General features: G+C 38.0%; 5 protein-coding genes across 6 annotated transcripts; 2 read left to right on the top strand and 3 right to left on the bottom strand.

Annotated features, from left to right (window-relative positions):
- Positions 1 to 78: 78 nt before the first annotated feature.
- LOC108847114 (conserved oligomeric Golgi complex subunit 1) lies at positions 79 to 4,328 on the top strand. The gene is made up of 6 exons (XM_018620304.2): positions 79 to 2,425; positions 2,668 to 2,853; positions 3,057 to 3,340; positions 3,460 to 3,639; positions 3,735 to 3,912; positions 3,998 to 4,328. The coding sequence occupies exons 1-6, from the start codon at positions 230 to 232 to the stop codon at positions 4,145 to 4,147; spliced, it is 3,174 nt and encodes a 1,057-aa protein (XP_018475806.2). The 5' UTR covers positions 79 to 229; the 3' UTR covers positions 4,148 to 4,328.
- Positions 4,205 to 5,888, bottom strand: LOC108847115 (ubiquitin carboxyl-terminal hydrolase). Its single transcript, XM_018620305.2, has 4 exons — positions 5,678 to 5,888; positions 5,426 to 5,519; positions 5,226 to 5,328; positions 4,205 to 5,137 (listed from the first exon to the last, which is right to left on the bottom strand). The coding sequence occupies exons 1-4, from the start codon at positions 5,706 to 5,708 to the stop codon at positions 4,352 to 4,354; spliced, it is 1,014 nt and encodes a 337-aa protein (XP_018475807.2). The 5' UTR covers positions 5,709 to 5,888; the 3' UTR covers positions 4,205 to 4,351.
- A 33-nt stretch (positions 5,889 to 5,921) lies between these two features.
- Positions 5,922 to 8,084, top strand: LOC108807666 (uncharacterized). Of its 2 annotated transcripts, none has more exons than XM_057005347.1 (2): positions 5,922 to 6,384; positions 6,648 to 8,084. In XM_057005347.1, exon 2 carries the CDS (start codon positions 6,991 to 6,993, stop codon positions 7,897 to 7,899), a length of 909 nt encoding a protein of 302 aa, XP_056861327.1. In that variant the 5' UTR covers positions 5,922 to 6,384; positions 6,648 to 6,990; the 3' UTR covers positions 7,900 to 8,084. The 2 variants fall into 2 exon arrangements, with proteins under 2 accessions (XP_056861327.1, XP_056861328.1); XM_057005348.1 differs by having other exon boundaries at positions 5,922 to 7,763; positions 7,892 to 8,084.
- Positions 8,085 to 8,173: 89 nt separating this feature from the next.
- On the bottom strand, positions 8,174 to 9,322 carry LOC130509422 (uncharacterized). The gene is made up of 2 exons (XM_057005349.1): positions 8,522 to 9,322; positions 8,174 to 8,448 (listed from the first exon to the last, which is right to left on the bottom strand). Exons 1-2 carry the CDS (start codon positions 8,882 to 8,884, stop codon positions 8,299 to 8,301), a joined length of 513 nt encoding a protein of 170 aa, XP_056861329.1. The 5' UTR covers positions 8,885 to 9,322; the 3' UTR covers positions 8,174 to 8,298.
- Positions 9,323 to 11,357: 2,035 nt separating this feature from the next.
- Positions 11,358 to 12,376, bottom strand: LOC108832374 (protein LEAD-SENSITIVE 1-like). Its single transcript, XM_018605862.2, has 2 exons — positions 12,189 to 12,376; positions 11,358 to 12,122 (listed from the first exon to the last, which is right to left on the bottom strand). The coding sequence occupies exons 1-2, from the start codon at positions 12,304 to 12,306 to the stop codon at positions 11,503 to 11,505; spliced, it is 738 nt and encodes a 245-aa protein (XP_018461364.1). The 5' UTR covers positions 12,307 to 12,376; the 3' UTR covers positions 11,358 to 11,502.
- Positions 12,377 to 18,283: the final 5,907 nt, after the last annotated feature.

The following is an 18,283-nucleotide window of genomic DNA, read 5'->3' as shown; positions in this document are numbered from 1 at the left end:
GATTGCGAAACCCAAACGGGGGTAAATACGTAATTTCTCGTCGTGTTTTCTGTTCTTCCACAGCAATGGCAGAAACTCAGGGCACACAGAAACTCCAAAAATCAGATCTTCTGAATCTGAGCAAAAGCATTTCCAGATCCCATCAGATCCGCTTGGTTTCTCTTCCTCCTTCTTCACTCACCCAGTGTAATGCATTGCTAGAGACAACAAACACGAAAAACACGCGGGAATGAGAACATCATCGGCTTCCGCCGCCGTGAGTCTCGGAAGCAGCGGAGGAGGCGGTGGTCAAAGAGATGCTGAGTCTCTCCTCCGCTCAAAGCCAATGCCTGAGATCCGTAACGTGGAGTCGGCGACTAGGAAGAACATCGAGGACAAGAAAGAGGAGCTCCGGCAGCTCGTCGGGACTCGGTACCGAGACCTAATCGACTCGGCCGACTCGATCGTGCACATGAAGTCGCTCTGCGAGTCGATCTCCGCGAACATCTCCTCGATCCACGGCAACATTCGATCCCTCTCCTCCTCCTCCTCCCAATCGAAAACCCCCGCCGCGGCGCTCGCTAGCCCTAATCCAGTCAGAGTCAATGTGTACGGGATCGCGTGTCGGGTCAAGTATCTGGTGGATACTCCGGAGAACATATGGGGCTGCCTCGACGAGTCCATGTTTCTAGAAGCTGCTGGGAGGTACATGCGTGCTCAGCACGTGCAGCAGAGGCTCGTTAAGTTAGAGCACGAGCTGCTGGCTAATTTTCCGTTACTTGAGCATCAGTGGCAGATCGTTGAGGGTTTCAAGGCTCAGATCTCTCAGAGGAGCCGTGAACGGCTTCTTGATCATGGTTTAGGACTAGGGGCTTACGTGGACGCGTTGACTGCTGTGGCCGTGGTCGACGAGCTTGATCCGAAGGGAGTGCTCGAGCTGTTTCTCGACTCGAGGAAAGCTTGGGTTCTGCAAAAGCTGAATGCTTGTAGTGGTGGTGGTGGTGGTGATGTGGTTTCGGTGTTTTGTGATGTGTTGAGTGTGGTTCAGGTCACTGTGGGAGAAGTTGGGGAGATGTTTTTGCGGGTCTTGACTGATATGCCTCTGTTTTATAAGACGGTTTTGAGTACACCTCCGGCTTCTCAGCTGTTCGGTGGGATTCCGAATCCGGAAGAGGAGGTTGCGTTGTGGAAGTTGTTTAGGGATAATTTGGAATCTGTTATGGTTATTTTTGATAAAGTTGATATTTCTAAGGCGTGTCTGGCTTGGTTGAGGGAATGTGGTGGGCAGATTGTTGGTAAGGTTAGTGGGAGGCATTTGATTGAAGCTATTGTTACTGGTGAAGAGCTTGGATCAGCTGAAAAGTTGATAAGAGAGACGATTGATAGTAAAGATGTGTTGAGTGGTAGTTTAGATTGGCTTAAAAGTGTTTTCGGGTCTGAGATAGAGCTTCCTTGGAATAGAATCCGGGAGCTTGTTCTGGCAGATGATTTGAACCTATGGGATGAGATATTTGAGAAGGCCTTTGTGGAAAGAATGAAATCAATTATTGACTCTAGATTTGAGGATTTGGCTAAAGCTGTCAATGTGGCAGAGTCGGTTCATGCGTTTAGCGAGGTCACTGGTGAGAAGATCAACTTCCAAGCGTACTTAAACAGACCTTCTACAGGTGGTGGTGTCTGGTTCATTGAGCCTAACGTTAGGAAACCTGGTCTAATTGCCGGAAACAAAACATCACCAGAAGAAAGCGACTTCCAGAGTTGTCTAACTGCGTACTTTGGTCCTGAAGTTAGCCAAATCAGAGATGCAGTTGATCACCGCTGCCAGAGTGTTTTAGAAGACCTACTAAGCTTCTTTGAGTCAGAAAAGGCAGGTCCGAGGTTAAAGGATCTTGCTCCATACGTGCAGAATAAATGTTATGATAGTGTCTCAGCAATTCTCGCAGATGTAGATAAGGAACTCGAATTTCTCTATGCTGCCATGAAGAAAGGGAATAATGACAGCGAAGCAATTCCACCTGCTATAATAATTGAGAAATCTCTTTTTATGGGACGCCTTTTGTTTGCATTGTTGAACCACTCGAAACACGTTCCCTTGATTCTCGGTTCACCAAGATTGTGGTGTAGAGAAACTATGAATGCAGTTTCTGATAAATTGTCATCCTTGTTGAGGCAACCAAGATTTAGCTCGAATACTGCAGGCACTCCTGACAGCCCTGGAAAGCTGTTGCATACCGATCCTAGGAAGCAGAGTTCGTTAGCTGTTGCGGCACTACTCAAGGCAGATGAGAAGACAAGTCCGAAATTTGAAGAACTTAATAAAACTATGCGAGATCTGTGCATTAAGGCTCATACATTGTGGATACAGTGGCTCTCGGATGAGCTCTCCGCTATTCTCTTGCGTGATCTTAGGATTGACGATGGACTCTCTGCTACAACTCCTTTAAGGGTAACTAAAAACGATCCTTATCCTTTTCTTTCTAAGCTGTCTTCTCTCCGGCATTGATATTAGACTGACTAATATACATAGTTAGTTAGCAGCTCATTTTCTTTGTTTTTGGTAGTAATATTTCCAGGAACTACTTTATATCCTGACTCTTGAAGTGTTAATGAGAGTTTAGACTTGATCTTGCGTATTTTCGGTTATAACTTGCAAGCTTAACTTTACTAATCTTTGAAGTAATAATTTAGGGTTGGGAAGAGACAATAGTCAAGGAAGAGCAGGGCGAGAGTGAGTTGAAGATATCACTTCCGTCCTTGCCTTCGCTCTATATAATTTCATTTCTCTGTCGGGCATCAGAAGAAATTCATCGAATTGGAGGCCATGTACTGGATAAGTCAATTTTGCAAAAGTTTTCTTCAAGCCTGTTGGAGAAGGTGCCTTGTCTCTCTCTACTTCATTTTCCTATAATTATTTTCTACATGCTGCAGAAATGTTTCTGGCAAGGGATGATTTTCTCTTCAAAATGTTCGTGATAAATATTCATTCCCTTAAGCACTTCCATCAGTAAATATCTCGAAGCTAATGATTGCTTATAAGAATGACTTTTTTCTTTTTCAATGGTTCATTGTACATGCAGATCATCATTATTTATGAGGATTTCTTATCTGCCAGGGAGGCCGACGAACCCCAAATTTCAGAGAAAGGAGTTTTACAAATTTTGCTGGATTTGAGATTTGCATCGGACGTTCTTTCTGGGGGTGATACAAGCACCAATGTGGAGATCCAACCAAAGATCACAATGAACAGATCAGCGTTCAGGAGAAAGCAGGGCCAACAGCAAACAAAGTCAGTCAACCGAGGTCGCATTGATGGAGTGATCTCACAACTGACCCAAAAGTTGGATCCCATAGACTGGCTCACGTAAGGATTCTTATCCCTAAACTATGACCAAGACACATCTTTACTAAGAAGCTCATGGGAATCATATCGTTTACTGTCTCAATCATTCTCTGATTCTTGTTTGAAATGTCTAAACAAAGGTACGAGCCTTATCTTTGGGAGAACGAAAAGCAGTCATACCTACGCCACGCAGTACTATTTGGATTCTTTGTGCAACTAAACCGCATGTACACAGATACTTCACAGAAACTGCCAAGTAATTCAGAGTCAAATATCATGCCATGCTCCACAGTACCCCGCTTCAAATACCTTCCCATAAGGTAAGCTTTTCTTCTTCCACACCGTAAATTATTTGTAGCCTTATGGGGCAAAAATGGTTTCTCATATCAGAAGTCTTCGTTTCCGATAAATGCAGCGCTCCGGCTCTGTCCTCGAGAAGTACAAACAAGGTCTCCATTCCAGTTACATCAAATGAAAGTTCGTCAAGAAACTCATGGAATGCATTTACAAATGGCGAGCATTCTCAAACAAATGATTTGGACGACGACTCCAGTTTCGGCGTGGCTTCCCCGTTCTTAAAGTCTTTCATGCAGGTACGGTCTAGACTTTGGTTAATTAGTGGCTCAGTAATTTTGTAGTCTCTTCAAATATCTTAAGATCATGTAAAACATGTTTCAGGCTGGTAGTAGATTTGGCTCAATACTAAGTGACGGACAAGTGGGAATATTCAAGGATAGATCAGCAGCCGCTATGTCGACATTTGGAGATATAATACCGGCTCAAGCAGCCGGTTTACTCTCTTCTTTCACAACCACCAGGTACGAGTGATGATGATGATGATTGCAGCAGCTGAGATATCTGCCACTATATAGAAGTTTTTACATAAAACGAAGAGAACAAGTTTTGTAATTGTGTTTGATTTATTGTTTCATGTAATTAAGAGATTTGGTTCTACAAAAATCCTCAAGACTGAATACAATCAGACCTCATACATATAAGTTTTAATATCCTTGGCATAAGCTGAATCAGGTGTTAACGTCTAGCCTTGTCAATAAGAGGCTTCAGCTTCTTCTTATCCGCAAGAATCTTGAGGAAGTTGAAGAGGAACGGGACATAGTTATGTTTCCTCCTCAAGTTCTCTTTCTTCCAGTTCTTGGACCTCTCTTCCTCCATTACAATCTTCTGCGACACTGTCTCGATCCCGACATTGACTTCAGAAAGAGACTTATCCAGAGCCTCGTAGCTGCTCTTCTCAGCGTACTTATCAGCTTGCAGAGTTCCCACCTGCTGCAAAATCCTCTCCCGCTTCATCTGATACTCTTTCAGCTCAGCTCGATACATCTCTTTCCTGTTCTTAACCACAGCCAAGAGACTAAACCGGATCTCGTTCTGCATATACCGATCAATCCGCTCTTGCACCACAGGTTGGACCATTTTGAGCCATTCGATTCCGTCTGGCTCACCGAGACACTGTCCAAGGCTAATGGGTCCTTCTTTAAGACCATCAAGCTCGTATAAGATACCATCAACAGGTAAGTAGCTGATGTAGTGATACACATCGTCATCTTCCTCTTCCTTTTTCTTCCTCCGAGCAGCTATCTCATCCTCTTCCGTGGTGGTGGAAGATGAGTCAGGCCTAGCGAACGTGTTGTGAGCTGCACGTATGGCCTCGTTGTTGCTGATGGCTAAGCCTTTGAGTTCAGGTGGGAAGTCTTTAGCGAAATCTTTAAGTTCTGTTAGTTCAGAACCAAGCTCGATACTCGAAGAGTTCATGAGGACAGACAGTAACGCTTGTGTAGCACAAGCATTGTTGATTATCTACAAGAAAACACACACACACACAGTTACAACCTTACCTCATAAGTCATATGACTCAGAAATCTAAATGTGGGGACAGTGAGTGAACCTGGCTGGCGAAAAAAAAGTTAGGGTTTGGTTCAGTGATCACAACACGAGACTCTTTTTCCTCAGGACGCCACTTGTAAAGCAATACCAATCCGTATACAGGTCTAAACAAAGAGGAGCCCCAACAGTATTATTGACTAGGTTTTGTTGGAAACAAGTAACAATAAAAGAGTGAATAATAGCGCTTATTAATGAACAAACCTTATTTCATCAAGAGAAGTAATGTCCAAGGAGTACAATTCTTCAACCTGCACACCTTTCACTTGCATTTGTTGTATAATCTCCGTGAAAACACCTAAAACATGATCAAACAAAATTAACAAGATAGCAAACACTGTATCTTTTAAATGTATGGCTTACACACACACCACTTTGTATATGACTAATCATTTATATGAACAATAAGGAGCTACTAAACAATAAAACCCCAAATTTTGAAAGAAAGAAGATTACCAGGATCGGATTCTACAGGGAGCCAAGACATGATTGCACGATGACGACTCGCCGCGCGCACAGGAGAAATGAAGATGGGCGATTGAGAAACTGGAGATTAGGGATTTGTCTCTCTCTCGAGATTCGCTAATCACCCTTTACGAATTCATCGTCAGAGCTGTTGTTGAGTCAATCAAGAGTCTCTCTCTCTCTTTCTCTCTACACTGGTGTGGTCTCTCGGAGAGAAATCATCTGTAACGCCCCTGATTCAACTTTTTAAAACCACAATGTCCTCGTTATAACCTTATTTCATTAAACATTTATTTTAAAATCGAAAATTGATTGATTTACGAAGAAACCGAGCAATATTTCGGTATTTACATATAATACCTGGGTGAAACCCACCCATTCAATAAGCCATCCGATTTAAATGGATAAACCGAGATGAACCAGAGAAACCAACTAAAATCTCAAAATCAAACGCGATTTCTAATCGCTTGAAACTTCCAATTCTCTTCCAACTTCTTTTCTCTCTCTTTTCTTCTCTTCCTCTTCATAACTCTCTTCCTTATCTCTCTCGCGAAATTATGATAAGAGGCTAAGACGATTCCTCCTCCTTCGCCTCTCCCCCTCTCCTCCCTCAGCTCAGCTCGACCTTCATTCTTCTCTCCCGCCGCTTCTCTATCGCCGTCGCTGTAGTCTGCTTAGACCAATCACCTGACGTATCCGTAAGTTGTAGTCTTCGCTTTGAGCTTTCTTTTGGAAGTAGGTTCTAATGGATTTGCAATTGAAATGCATTGGTATATGCATTTCAATGGTTGGATTTGTATAGGAGTAGAACTGGAGAATGTATAGGCAAATTAACATTTGACTTATATCGACCTTGTTCATATAATTGTATTATAATTGTATAACTCGGGACAACTAATAGAACTGTAGATAACTTGAGATAATTGTTGTCAGTTTCTTTTGTTTGTTCTTGTTTGGGCAGGATACAATGAGCAGTCACGTAAGTGGTATACCTGGTAGTCCGGAAGAGAGCTACAAGATGATGTATAGCTATTTGTACATCTTAAAGCAAGTGAATCCAGGAACAAAAACTTGTGTGAAATTGGATGATGCAAGTAAATTCAAATACCTCTTCATAGCTTTGGGAGCTTGCATTAAAGGGTTTGCATTTATGAGGGATAGCTGTGGATGCGACATCGCTGAAGAACAGATATGGTGGTGTTCTAGTTTTCGCGGAAGCTCAAGATCCTAATGGTCAAAGTTATCCACTTGCATTTGCAGTACTAGATAGTGAGAATCTTACTAGTTGGACTTGGTTTTTCGAGATGCTTAAAAGTGTTATACCAGACTCTTCTGAACTGGTTTTCATGAGTGAAAGAAATCAGAGCCTGATCTTCGCTATAGGAAGCGTGTTTCCAGAGGCTCACCATGGGCATTGTTTATGGCATTTGAAGGAAAAGGTGAAATGGCATGCTGGTAACGTCAACAAGGTTATAGTCGGGCATAGATTTATGGAGTTGGGCAGATATTACACGGTGGATGACTTCAACTCTGCTTACGACTCATTTGAAAAAAGATATCCTGCTGTGTACAAGTATGTGCAGGAACATACTGAAAAGGACAAATGGGCAAGGGTTTTTTTTCCACGTGACAGGTACAACTTCGATACAATCAACAGTGTGGAATCAATGAAGAGCGTGTTTAAAGAGGCAACGACGTGGGTCTTAATACCAATGCTGGATTGTATCGTCAGGAAATTCTCTGATTGGTTCACTCAACGGAAGGAAGCTGTTTCTAGATCAATCGATACAAGCCTGGTGCCTCTAGTTGAGAACTACTTGCACGGTCTATGGGCTGTTGCACAAAAGCTATCTGTACGGGAGCTTAATAGTTATGAGCTTAAGTACGAGATCACTGACACTGCTGGAAAGATGTTTTGGGTGAGCTTGGTTGAAAAATCTTGTACTTGCAAGGTGTGGGATTATGAAAAGTTTCCTTGCCTGCACGGACTAGCAGCTTACATCTATTTCACTACGAATGTTGATGGCAACGACCTTAATATCCATGAGCTGTGCTCAAAATACTACTGGACGGAATTGTGGGCTTTGGCGTATGACAGGACACTTTGTGTTGTGCCCGACATGTCTTCTTGGAATGTACCGGATCAGATCAAGGAGGTGAAGATCATACCTCCGGATCGCATCAGGGGAAAGGGAAGGAAAAGAGTTGGATGAATTTGAAGTGATGAATTTGGATTAATGCGTTTAGCTACTTTATTGTGTTGTATGCTTCGGAAAACTTTATTGTGTTGTATGCTTCGGAAAACTTTATTGTGTTATACTTTAAGTTTAAGTGTTTTGTTCGAGAATTATGTATGATACGGAAAACTTTGGTATTACTACGGAAAACTTTGGTATTACTACGGAAAACTTTGGTTTTACTTATTACTACGGAAAACTTTGATATTACTACAGAAAACTTTGGTATTACTACGGAAAACCAGTAATCTTAACACAACATCACGTTAATTAGGAGATAGTCTTTAACACAACATCACATCATCACAACCAGTAATCTTAACATAAGGCTTATTGCAGAAACAAAAGACACAAATCCAAACAACATAAGGCTTCTCATTTACGGGTAAGAAGGTCCTTAAGCTGAGCAATTTCTTCAGCCATTTTGTGCATCTCTTCAGCCATTTTGTCCACATCCTGCCTTAAGGAGCGAACCTCTTCCTCAACTCCGAGAACCCATGGTTGACGGAAGTGAAACCCATCATTCTGCAAGTTTCACATGGTTGCACTCAGTTTGACATTTTGCATAAGTTAAGGAAGTAGAGAAAATGTAAATTACCTTGTACTCATTGCAAGTGAAGTACCTTCGGCCTGGTAGAAAATCCTTATCTGTTGGATTAGTAGAAACCTCGTCGACGATTCGTCCTCCACATGGGCACGAAGTTGGAATCCCGTGTTCAGCATCGCAAATAAACTGAAGCATGTCAAAATGTTTCTTCATCTTCTTCATCTCCTTCCTTTCCTGATTCTCAACCCATGGATCCATTTGCGAAAGGTGATAGGAGGAGATCTCGTGATAGGAGAAGGAAGGAATCGAGGAAAAGAGGAGAGAGAGGAGAGAGGAGGGAGAGAGAAGAGAGGAGAGAGAGAAGTGGGAAGTAAGTGGGAAGTGGGAATCCATTTTCCCTCGAAAATCCCGCATTGACTCATAAAAGTCCGCCAAATTTCGATTTTTTTTCAAAATCCCGCCTAATATATACAAGTAGTTCTCCTCAAGATAGTAGTTGTACAAAATTACCAAATAGTTGTACTTTCAGTGATTTTCAATAATTTTAGTATTACATGTAATTGTAAAGCACTTTTTTAGTTGTACAATAAAATATAAGATTCAAAAAGATGAATATTGGTGTTTTACGTAATAAAAGTGTGAAAACATATTTTATAATGGAATCTAATATTGAGTGATCACATATTTCACAAAATGACTATGAAAGTGTATGTAGTGTGATGGGTTGTTTTTTTGATTGCAGAGTATAATATATTTTTTATTTTTTTCCTGTTGAATATAACATTTTTCGACTACTAAAAATAATATTTCCTATTCTGATTTCCAATTTCGAAAATTTTGATTTCGAAATTCGATTAGAGAAAGTCATACTAGTAATACAAAAACAGAAAACAGTTATCCATAGTAGTATTTGTACTTATTTTTTTTTCTTTTTATTTGTTTGATTTTAGAAACCAAATCGAACCGAAGTAAATATGGATTTAGTATTTGTATTTATTTTTATGTATTTATTTTTTATTCTAGAAACTAGTATTTATTTGATGTATTTTTTTTATTCTAGAAACTAGTATTTATATGGTACTAAATGACAAATAAAGCAAAGGAGTTCAAATAAAACAAAATAAAAATTTTCAATGTATCTATTTTAAGTCTTTTGATCAAAAAAATTTATGTGGTATTAAAGGACAAATAAAGCAAAGCCAAATAAAACAAAGTAAAAATTTTCAATAAAACAGGAGGTTCCATCTTCAATCGCCACAATCCTCTACTCATGTTGTTTATCAACTTGATTGTGGCCACCATATCGAGTTATGGTTTTATCTCCGATTTCATCATCATTCGAATGGCACACCTCATAGTTCATACCTACATAATTTCGTTTTCCCGCTTTTGAACTTCGTTTTGAACTTGGTTTGCCCGCTCTTGATAGTTGCTCTGAGAGTTCTAACCTTTTGATAACCTCCACCAACAAAATGCACCTACGGTTGTTTTTATCAAGGGACAAAAGATAACCAAAAAGATCCTCCTCATCACAAATGACGAATTTCTCGTCACTCCCAACCAGCAGTGGAATGTAACTCAATCTCAACTTCACATTACATTCATCAAGCCCCACCTTTTTGCATATGCGTTCTTCTACCATTGAAAGATATATCTCTTCCGCAGCATGCTTCAACACTAAACAATACATGCGACCTTCGCATCTGAAGTGTATGATGACGTTGTGGTTCATTGTAGCCTGCCAATACCACCCATTATACATTCGAAGTTATACTTGTTTTACTAGTTCTACAATAATCATCGGTAATACTAGTTTTTCTAGTTCTATTTTCGTACACGTTTTGATTTGAGGTTGAATCTACATTCAGCGCACTAGAATCGAACAATACAACCATTCTCCTACTCAATTCAACTAATAATGGATTCGGATACCAGGATGCAACATCTAAATCCATTCCAATCTGGTTTCTAAGCTCATTCAAGAGAGGAGCTTTGGAACCCTAAAACCGAGCCTCTAAAACCTACCTCTTTGACCCTTAAACAGCGTCGGAAGACGACGGAGGACCGAATCGAAGTGAGGCCGGAGTTCGCCGGAGTAGCAATCAATCGAGATCGGATTCCCTTTTCCAAAACGCAATCTCCTCAAACGCAATCGATGTCGACCGTACGGTCGGTATAGACATCGATTGGTTTGTTTTTTTTTTATAATTTTCATTAATTTTCTTTTGTTTATTTTTTTACTCTGAGGCTAATTTCGTAATTGTATGTGGTTTAATGAATATGAAGGATATGAAGATTAGTAAGGGATATAAGTGATTTTAATTTTCCTTCGAAGGACAATGGAGATGATGTCTCTCTCTCGGACTCTCCTCGTCTTCTCTCGTATATAATAAACCGAGTCCAATCGAACCGAATCAATTAAACCGGTATTGATATAAAATTTCTCTGAATTTTTAAGAGAATAAAAAACAAACCGAATCAGACCACACTTTTAATTCTAAACCGAACCGATAGCTGAATGTCAACCAACAACCTTTCTTTCATCCGTCTTTCTCAGCTCCCCCCCTGAGTCAACCAACAACCGTTTTCTCTAGAGTCTCTAGACCAGAAGCTAGTCTTATGCCTCATGCCTGAACCTACTTGTCATCATGGCTTACAGTTCAACTTTTATGGTATTGGTTGTGTTTTTGGCCCACTATAATTAACTTTAAACAACCAGTAAGCAACTTTAATTTAATTTAGAAACCGTGTTGTTCTTTTCTTGATTAATCCAAAACAAAACCCTTTTCCTAACAGATATAACACACCACGTCTCTCTTACGTGTTATAACGAGTAAAGAATCAACCACATCTCTTGCTTTACGCGTTTACGTTTTTACACAACACAAACAATGAAGACCTCAGTTAAACTGTATTCACACACACACCATATGATAAGAGTTACACAATTATACAAGCAGATTCAATATTGCATCAAACAATAATCAAAATACACACACTGCATACAATCAGAACCAAAACCAAAACCAAAATCAGCTTTCCTTTGAAGATGTATCTGCCTGACTAAACCGAGCAACGAGGCTCTCGACAGGCACTTTAACAGCATCACTCCGCATACCAATATCCGAACACAGACGTATCGCATTACTAGCCCAAGGACTAACCGCACGTGCCACGCACGCAACCGCACTCACCGAATTAGCCTGACCGCTTCTCCCAAGCACATAGCTCCTCCCCACCACCAGCCCCGTCTTACAATACATCGCGAAATCCTCGCAGTTATTCTCGAACACATGGTACTCGCCAAACGCATTTCTCAGCAACAGAAACTCCGCGCGAGAGATCACTTCCTCGGGAGGATCCGAAGCCGCCGTCGTGCAGGTGCCTCCTCGAAGCTTGGCCATGAACAGAGCCGGAGAGACGCTGTACTCGAAGCGAAGGAGATCACCTCCGGAGAGAAAGCAATCGAGACAAGAAGAGATAACTCCATGCGTGTTGGATTGTTTTCCACAGTTATTATTAGGACAAGGGTTGTCTCCTCCGTGATTGGTAATAGAGCTGACAATGAGCGTGTCCAAAAAAGTCCCTGTTCCGATCTCAAGACCACCTCCGCGAGTGAAATGAATGACCTTTCCGTCTCCTATGTAGATCCCTGTGAGATTGCAGATATTAAGTTCGGATCTTGGATAAACCCAGAAAGAGAGATTGAGATTGGTACCGTGATGGGAATAGATATAAGCGTTACGCCATGAATAGATGTGATCTCCTGGTTTCAGATCATCTTTGGAGATCTTGTTGGAGAATAATCCTATCTTCTCTAGAAGAATGGATTCCATCTATCTCTGGCTGGATCAATGTGGGGATTTTCTAGAGTTTTTTTCTAAGATTGTTTGTTGGTTTTAAAAGACCGAACCTTTAAAGTCAACTGGTTTTGTGTTGGCTTAGCTGGATAAAGGCAAAGTCAAAAGGTCAAATTGAATTTAAAAGGAAATGAAAACACTCTTTCTATTTCATTTTATTTAAGTTAATTATTCACATATTTTTATTAAAAAAATACAGAAAAATTACAATTTATTTTAAGTTATACCAGATTTGACCCGCGCTTTAAAAGCAAGAGATTTGTTTCTTTAAAAATCAAACTAAAAAATTGCTAATTACATGTGTGTTTAATATTTGATGACTAATATTTTTTAATTGTGTTGATGCTTTATGTTTGAAAAAATTTCATTGGTGTGAAGACATATTATTGAGTACTACAATGCTTCCAGCATGATTGACCCTTGCTTCAATCTATCCGTCTATTTTGATGTATTTATAAGATTAGGTTTCATCGTGTATAAAGTTATTAAATGAAAAAGAATCTGATCAACTTGAAAATATATTATTTAGAATATATACGATTAGTTTTGGAAATTCCCAGATTATTGGGTCTGATTATTTTTTTAAAAGTTCCTGAAATGTTAAATGAAGTAAATATGTAGGGAATATGATCGATCAGGTTTAGGAATTTTATGGTTATACCCGTGATAAATTTTTATTTAAACTACTTAAATAGTTTATTTAGTATATTCCCAATATATAGGGGTCGAAATCTGTTTCACACCCTTATAACTTTTCTCTGTTATAACTTTCTAAAATTCGGTAATCAATGAATTAAATAGAATTTGTTTGTGTAGTTAATGACATATAGTGTTGCCAAAATGGAGACTGAAGAATTGCCGGTGGGTTCGATCGGGATGAGTGTCTAAGAATTCTTATCAACTTTGATCAAAAATAAGCTAGTAAAAGATATTCATATATAGAAAAACAGAGAAGAAGGCGAAAGGCATCCACTGATTAGAGCTTTCAGTAGGGAAGTTACTCCTTCAAACGGAAGAGAAGAGAAATGGAAGAGGTAAGAGATGGAAGTCGAAAGGTGAAGATCGAAGTTAGAATCGTTAGAATCGAAGTTAGGTTTACGGAGAAAACGTCGGCCATCAAACAGGCCAAAAAGAAGATAAGCCTACTGATCATTTTTTTCGACTAAAATATTACTTTATTAAGAATACATAATATCTGAATACAAAGTTGAAGTTAGCCACTTTGGTGGGTAAACTTTATAATTATTGAAAATTGAATTATCAGGAACAATAACATGGACTGCTGATCAAACAGCCTAAAAAAGAAAAGAAGCCCAAACAAAACCATCATTAAATGACATGGACAAATACTTTATTTCTATTGGTCGAATTTCCTGTCTGATGTGGATGCACTAAAAGGACTTCATTTGCTGCTTTTAGTATAGTTTTGATCTTTAGATTACGTTTTCTATAAAATTTGACAATAAGTATGTAAAGCAATTAAGATACAAATATATCAACATCAATTATTTTTAGAAATTGTGAATAATATATAATATAAAAACGTGCATAGATTAAGATTCCACCGTAAAGAAAATATCAGTATTAAAGTATATAATATTTGTTTATTATATCTGCAATAGGGTTTTGTTTTGTATTTGATAATTCACCAAATGTGACGAAAACACAAATTTTTTTATTACAACTAAATTTTTAATATGAATCGGATAAGATGATAAAGAAATGAATGTATACAATTGTTTTGATATATCAAACCGGATACTGATGCATCTCTGTTAATAACTTAAAGCTCTAATGGAAGAGGACGAAGTATCAGACTGTTTTACACATGGTTCCTCTGAAAATCATTTTGATCTCATTTAATAAAATGTGTGTATGGAATAAACGTTTGATGAGAAAATAATATATTAAAAAAGCTTTCAAAAAGAAGAATATATATATTAAACATGACATTGATGCATCTCTGTAAATAATTTTCTGCTCTAGTTGTGGAGGATGAGATATATATGATAGACATATCACACATGACCCTTTTGTATTGGAACATTTGATCTTGTTTGATAAAACGTGTGTATGGAATATTAATCTCATTGGTTTGATAAAAGTCATCGTTTATTTTCTAAAACTTTTGGTTGATATAAACCGATGGATTTTGAAAAAATATGGATGCGTGGACGTCGACATAATAAGGTAGCATGAGTTATAACTTCATTGTATATAAGAGGTTATGTTAAAAATGGATAGGTCCAATAGATTCAAACAATTTGAATAAGTCAAACTTTTAAAGACTGATTCTATTATAATAGTATTGATATTCAAAATAGAGAGAGAATAAAGTTGTGGCATACAAAATAACACTAATATCCAAATAAAGTTGTGGCATACAAAATAACACTAATATCCAACTAATAGGAACACTCCATTTCATCAGCAACGGTGAACACCCAACAGGTCGACAAAGTGGGTGATGGCACATTTTCCCAGTGGCATATGGATGAAACCACCTTGCCTAAACTGAAGGACACTATCCTGCAGTTGAACGTAGGGGAGGCCACCCTTAGTCCCTCTACCGGTACAAAACATCAGGTGATTAGTGGGCCAAACAGAGTTTATTTCCTCTAAGGTTGGGGAGTGAAAACCCTGTATAAACAAGAAGAAGGCAAAATCTCAGTGGACCACTAAAATAAAATAAAAACCTATATCAATATTTATATGTTCTCTGAACTAAAAAAAACTAAACAAAATAAAAACATGGCATTGGAGGCCGAGGCAATGGCTATACTGCTAGCAAAAGCTCAGTGGACCAATAAAATAAAATAAAAGCCTATATCAATATTTATATGTTCTCTGAACTTAAAAAAAAACTGAAAAAAATAAAAACATGGCATTGGAGGCCAAGGCAATGGCTATACTGCTAGCTGTTCAGCAACTAAACCTCCTATCTTAAAAGAACTTTTTGATTCTGGGAGATTGTGTGCAACTTTTAAAAAACATGGACATTTCCTCACAAAGCAGAAGGACTTGCCGGTCTATCAATGAAGCAACAACAGTGGTACAAGATATACTCTGTCCAAGTTTAATAATTTCTCTTTTAAGCATACTCCTAGAATTTATGTTCATTATGTGGATCAGTTAGCAAAGAGAGCTAGATCACTTCTCAGCAATATGTAATATCCTGGCTTAACTACTAGCCATTGTACTAAGTTTTTCAAACTAATGAAATTGTTTTTGACAAAAAAAAAGAAAAAAGGACTAACCGTGGTCTGCTCTGGTGGTTGAAACAGAGAAGGATAGGAAGGAACTCCTATAGCAATAGGATAGTCAGTCAGTTTATCCAGAAGTGCCTTCTCAAATTGCTCCTCAGTTTCATATTCATCAGAAACTTTTCTATGAACAATCATCTCTGCCACAGCAAACAGAGGTGGATCCTGTAAAATACATAAGAACATTCTTATCACAGCAAATAGAAAAAATATAAAAACATAAACACAAAGAACGAGAACAGTAACTTACCGGGGTGGAACCTTGAAGTGGCAGTCCACCTTGCAAGACATTTGCTGCCATTTCAAGCGAGGGTATAGCTCCTTGATTCGCAAGAACACCCTTGGCAAAGATTTTTGAGTAGAGGGTAAGAAAACAGACTGAGTCAACAGGAGAAAAAAAACGCTCCATTCTGCAGCGTGCATTCATGCCCTTCCCTAACCCGAACAACAACAAAATTAAACAATTAAACAACTGAAAACACTAAGAAAATGAAACATGGAAGGAAAAAAGAACTAATTGTATGTTCATGTAGCTGTCAAGATAGAAGAAATTCCAACTACAATGGGAGAATGAATCAAATGATCAATAAGTTTCTCTTCGAATCGGATATGAGATGAGTATCCACTAGAATGATTCATATGCACAGTCATGTCTTTCACAACAAATAGAGGTGGATGCTATAAAAATGATTGATATGCACAATCATTGTGCACAATCATGTTTGTCACAGCAATGTCTTGGCTACTGAAATATTTAACTCATGTCCAATTTGAACCATCACTTCTTTCAGATCACTAGGTATGGCTAATCAAGAGTGGGAAAAGATTCTTTCTTTCTGTTTGAATAAAGTAATTAGAGTTTTATGAAATGAATGGAAAATTGAGTTCAAAAAGTCCATCACTGCAAAACTGTAACGAACTTGTAATTTTTATTTAATTCTTATATATTAAAAATTATAATTCTTTTTTAACAACTTAAATTTATCAAATCAAACTATCGAAAGTTGATAAAAACATATGAAATACATATTATAATAAAGAATAACAAATAGCATAATAAAAAAAATAGATGAAAAAGATGATTTTTCTTCTAAGATTTTTTTTATCATTAGAGTATGAACTCTACGATTTTTTTTTGCAAGTTTTTAATCTTCATCGCATCATACACACCAGATTCTTATGTTGTATTACACTAGATTCTTATGTTGTATTACATTGACTTTTTCCAGATTAAAGCTATATATAAAATCCAATTTAGAATCTAATGTATTAATTCAATCAGAGAAATTAAAAATTTAGATAACTAATTTTCAATAATTGTAAAAATATCACAATTGAGAATATGATCGCAATTGGAATCTCCAATCAACCCTCTCTTTTGTTATCTACAGTTGTTTATTTTTAATTTAATTTTAATTCTTATATTTTGGTTTGTATTCTTAGATTTGTTTGTATTTTATTTTAATTCTTAAATTTTTATTTTTATTTTTAACAAACAAGATAGACAACTGTTGATTTAAAAAAAAAAACCTAGAGCCATTTAGAACATTGTTACAGCCTCTTGCACACATATAAACATTTTCTTATAACAAAGTGCATGCATTATTCATATATTAGATACGACTCAACCTCATCGAACCCATCTTCTTCGCAACATCCCTAAGCACAAATTTCATAACCTTACCAGTCAAAGTTTTAGGCAACTCATTCCGAAACGACACCCTCTTAGGCACCATATACCTTGGCATCTTCTACCTGCAATACTCTATCAACTCTCCATCCGTTGCTCACTGACTAAGGGCATCTCCAACCCCACTCCATAATTTACTCCATGGAGTAATGCTTTTATTTTTTTGGTCATTACTCCATTTTCCATTTCATTTTCAACTTTATTTCTTAATTTGGAGTAAATTATGTAGTGGGGTTGGAGATGCTCTAAGAAAGAATTAAGTATTGTTTTCTCATACCAACAGGTTTTCACTTTTTCTCAGCTCATTACTTTGGGGATTCTTCCAACACATGCATCAGATTGGGTTTCATCTCTACCCCCTCCTCAGGCTGGTAATTCATGCCTGCAGCAAGATCTTGTGTCCGTGTGTTTCGTCATATTCCCTGTAACAACAAGTATTTTGATTCATCATCGCTAAGCTAGATATCATGCTTCCTCTTGTTTTTTTTTATTCAGGAGATTGAATGGGAGGATTTGTTTCCCATTTTAAGAGCATGTGAGATAACTACGAAAGATACTTAAGTGATTTGTTCACACTAGGCTAATCGATCCCTAATATAGACCCACCATCACATCCACTTTTTTATTTGTCAATCCATTATATTTTTTCGTAATTTATTATAAGTATCAAATGTCAAATGAGACTCGATAATAGATTATGCGAACCGGTTCAAACATGATTCACCATAGGCCGCGTGAAGAAACTTCCACCGGAAAGAAACCGACACATTCGTTGATGGACAAGTAATGAGACTTCACAGGACAAACATCCTCTCGAAGAGAGATAGAAAGGAAAACATTATGATGAAACATCAACAAAAAAAACCATATGATAATGATCATGGATCAACGATTTGCAATTATAAACTAAAAGCTATAAAATTAAGAAGAGTACGGCCGACATAAAGTCGACACCTGTGACAGTTGGGTAAACGAGAGTGGTTGTTAACAAAGATAACGC

Source organism: Raphanus sativus, chromosome 3 (assembly GCF_000801105.2).
Source record: "Raphanus sativus cultivar WK10039 chromosome 3, ASM80110v3, whole genome shotgun sequence".
NCBI lineage: Eukaryota > Viridiplantae > Streptophyta > Magnoliopsida > Brassicales > Brassicaceae > Raphanus > Raphanus sativus.
Note: the sequence above shows the minus strand (reverse complement) of the source record. Positions and strands in the feature narration are given on the sequence as shown.

Bases quoted from the DNA above. Each gene is read 5' to 3' on its own strand.
- LOC108847115 (XM_018620305.2), bottom strand. From the start codon at position 5,708: ATGTCTTGGCTCCCTGTAGAATCCGATCCTG. The intron at 5,520-5,677 runs GTAATCTTCTTT...ATCATGTTTTAG, and splicing joins CCCTGTAGAATCCGATCCTG to GTGTTTTCACGGAGATTATA. The intron at 5,329-5,425 runs GTTTGTTCATTA...CTCTTTGTTTAG, and splicing joins ACTTCTCTTGATGAAATAAG to ACCTGTATACGGATTGGTAT.
- LOC130509422 (XM_057005349.1), bottom strand. From the start codon at position 8,884: ATGCGGGATTTTCGAGGGAAAATGGATTCCCACTTCCCACTTACTTCC. The intron at 8,449-8,521 runs GTAATTTACATT...TGAAACTTGCAG, and splicing joins TCACTTGCAATGAGTACAAG to AATGATGGGTTTCACTTCCG.
- LOC108832374 (XM_018605862.2), bottom strand. From the start codon at position 12,306: ATGGAATCCATTCTTCTAGAGAAGATAGGATTATTCTCCAACAAGATC. The intron at 12,123-12,188 runs GTACCAATCTCA...GCAATCTCACAG, and splicing joins TTATATCTATTCCCATCACG to GGATCTACATAGGAGACGGA.
- LOC108847114 (XM_018620304.2), top strand. From the start codon at position 230: ATGAGAACATCATCGGCTTCCGCCGCCGTGAGTCTCGGAAGCAGCGGA. The intron at 2,854-3,056 runs GTGCCTTGTCTC...TTGTACATGCAG, and splicing joins CTTCAAGCCTGTTGGAGAAG to ATCATCATTATTTATGAGGA. The intron at 3,341-3,459 runs GTAAGGATTCTT...GTCTAAACAAAG, and splicing joins GATCCCATAGACTGGCTCAC to GTACGAGCCTTATCTTTGGG.
- LOC108807666 (XM_057005347.1), top strand. From the start codon at position 6,991: ATGCTTAAAAGTGTTATACCAGACTCTTCTGAACTGGTTTTCATGAGT.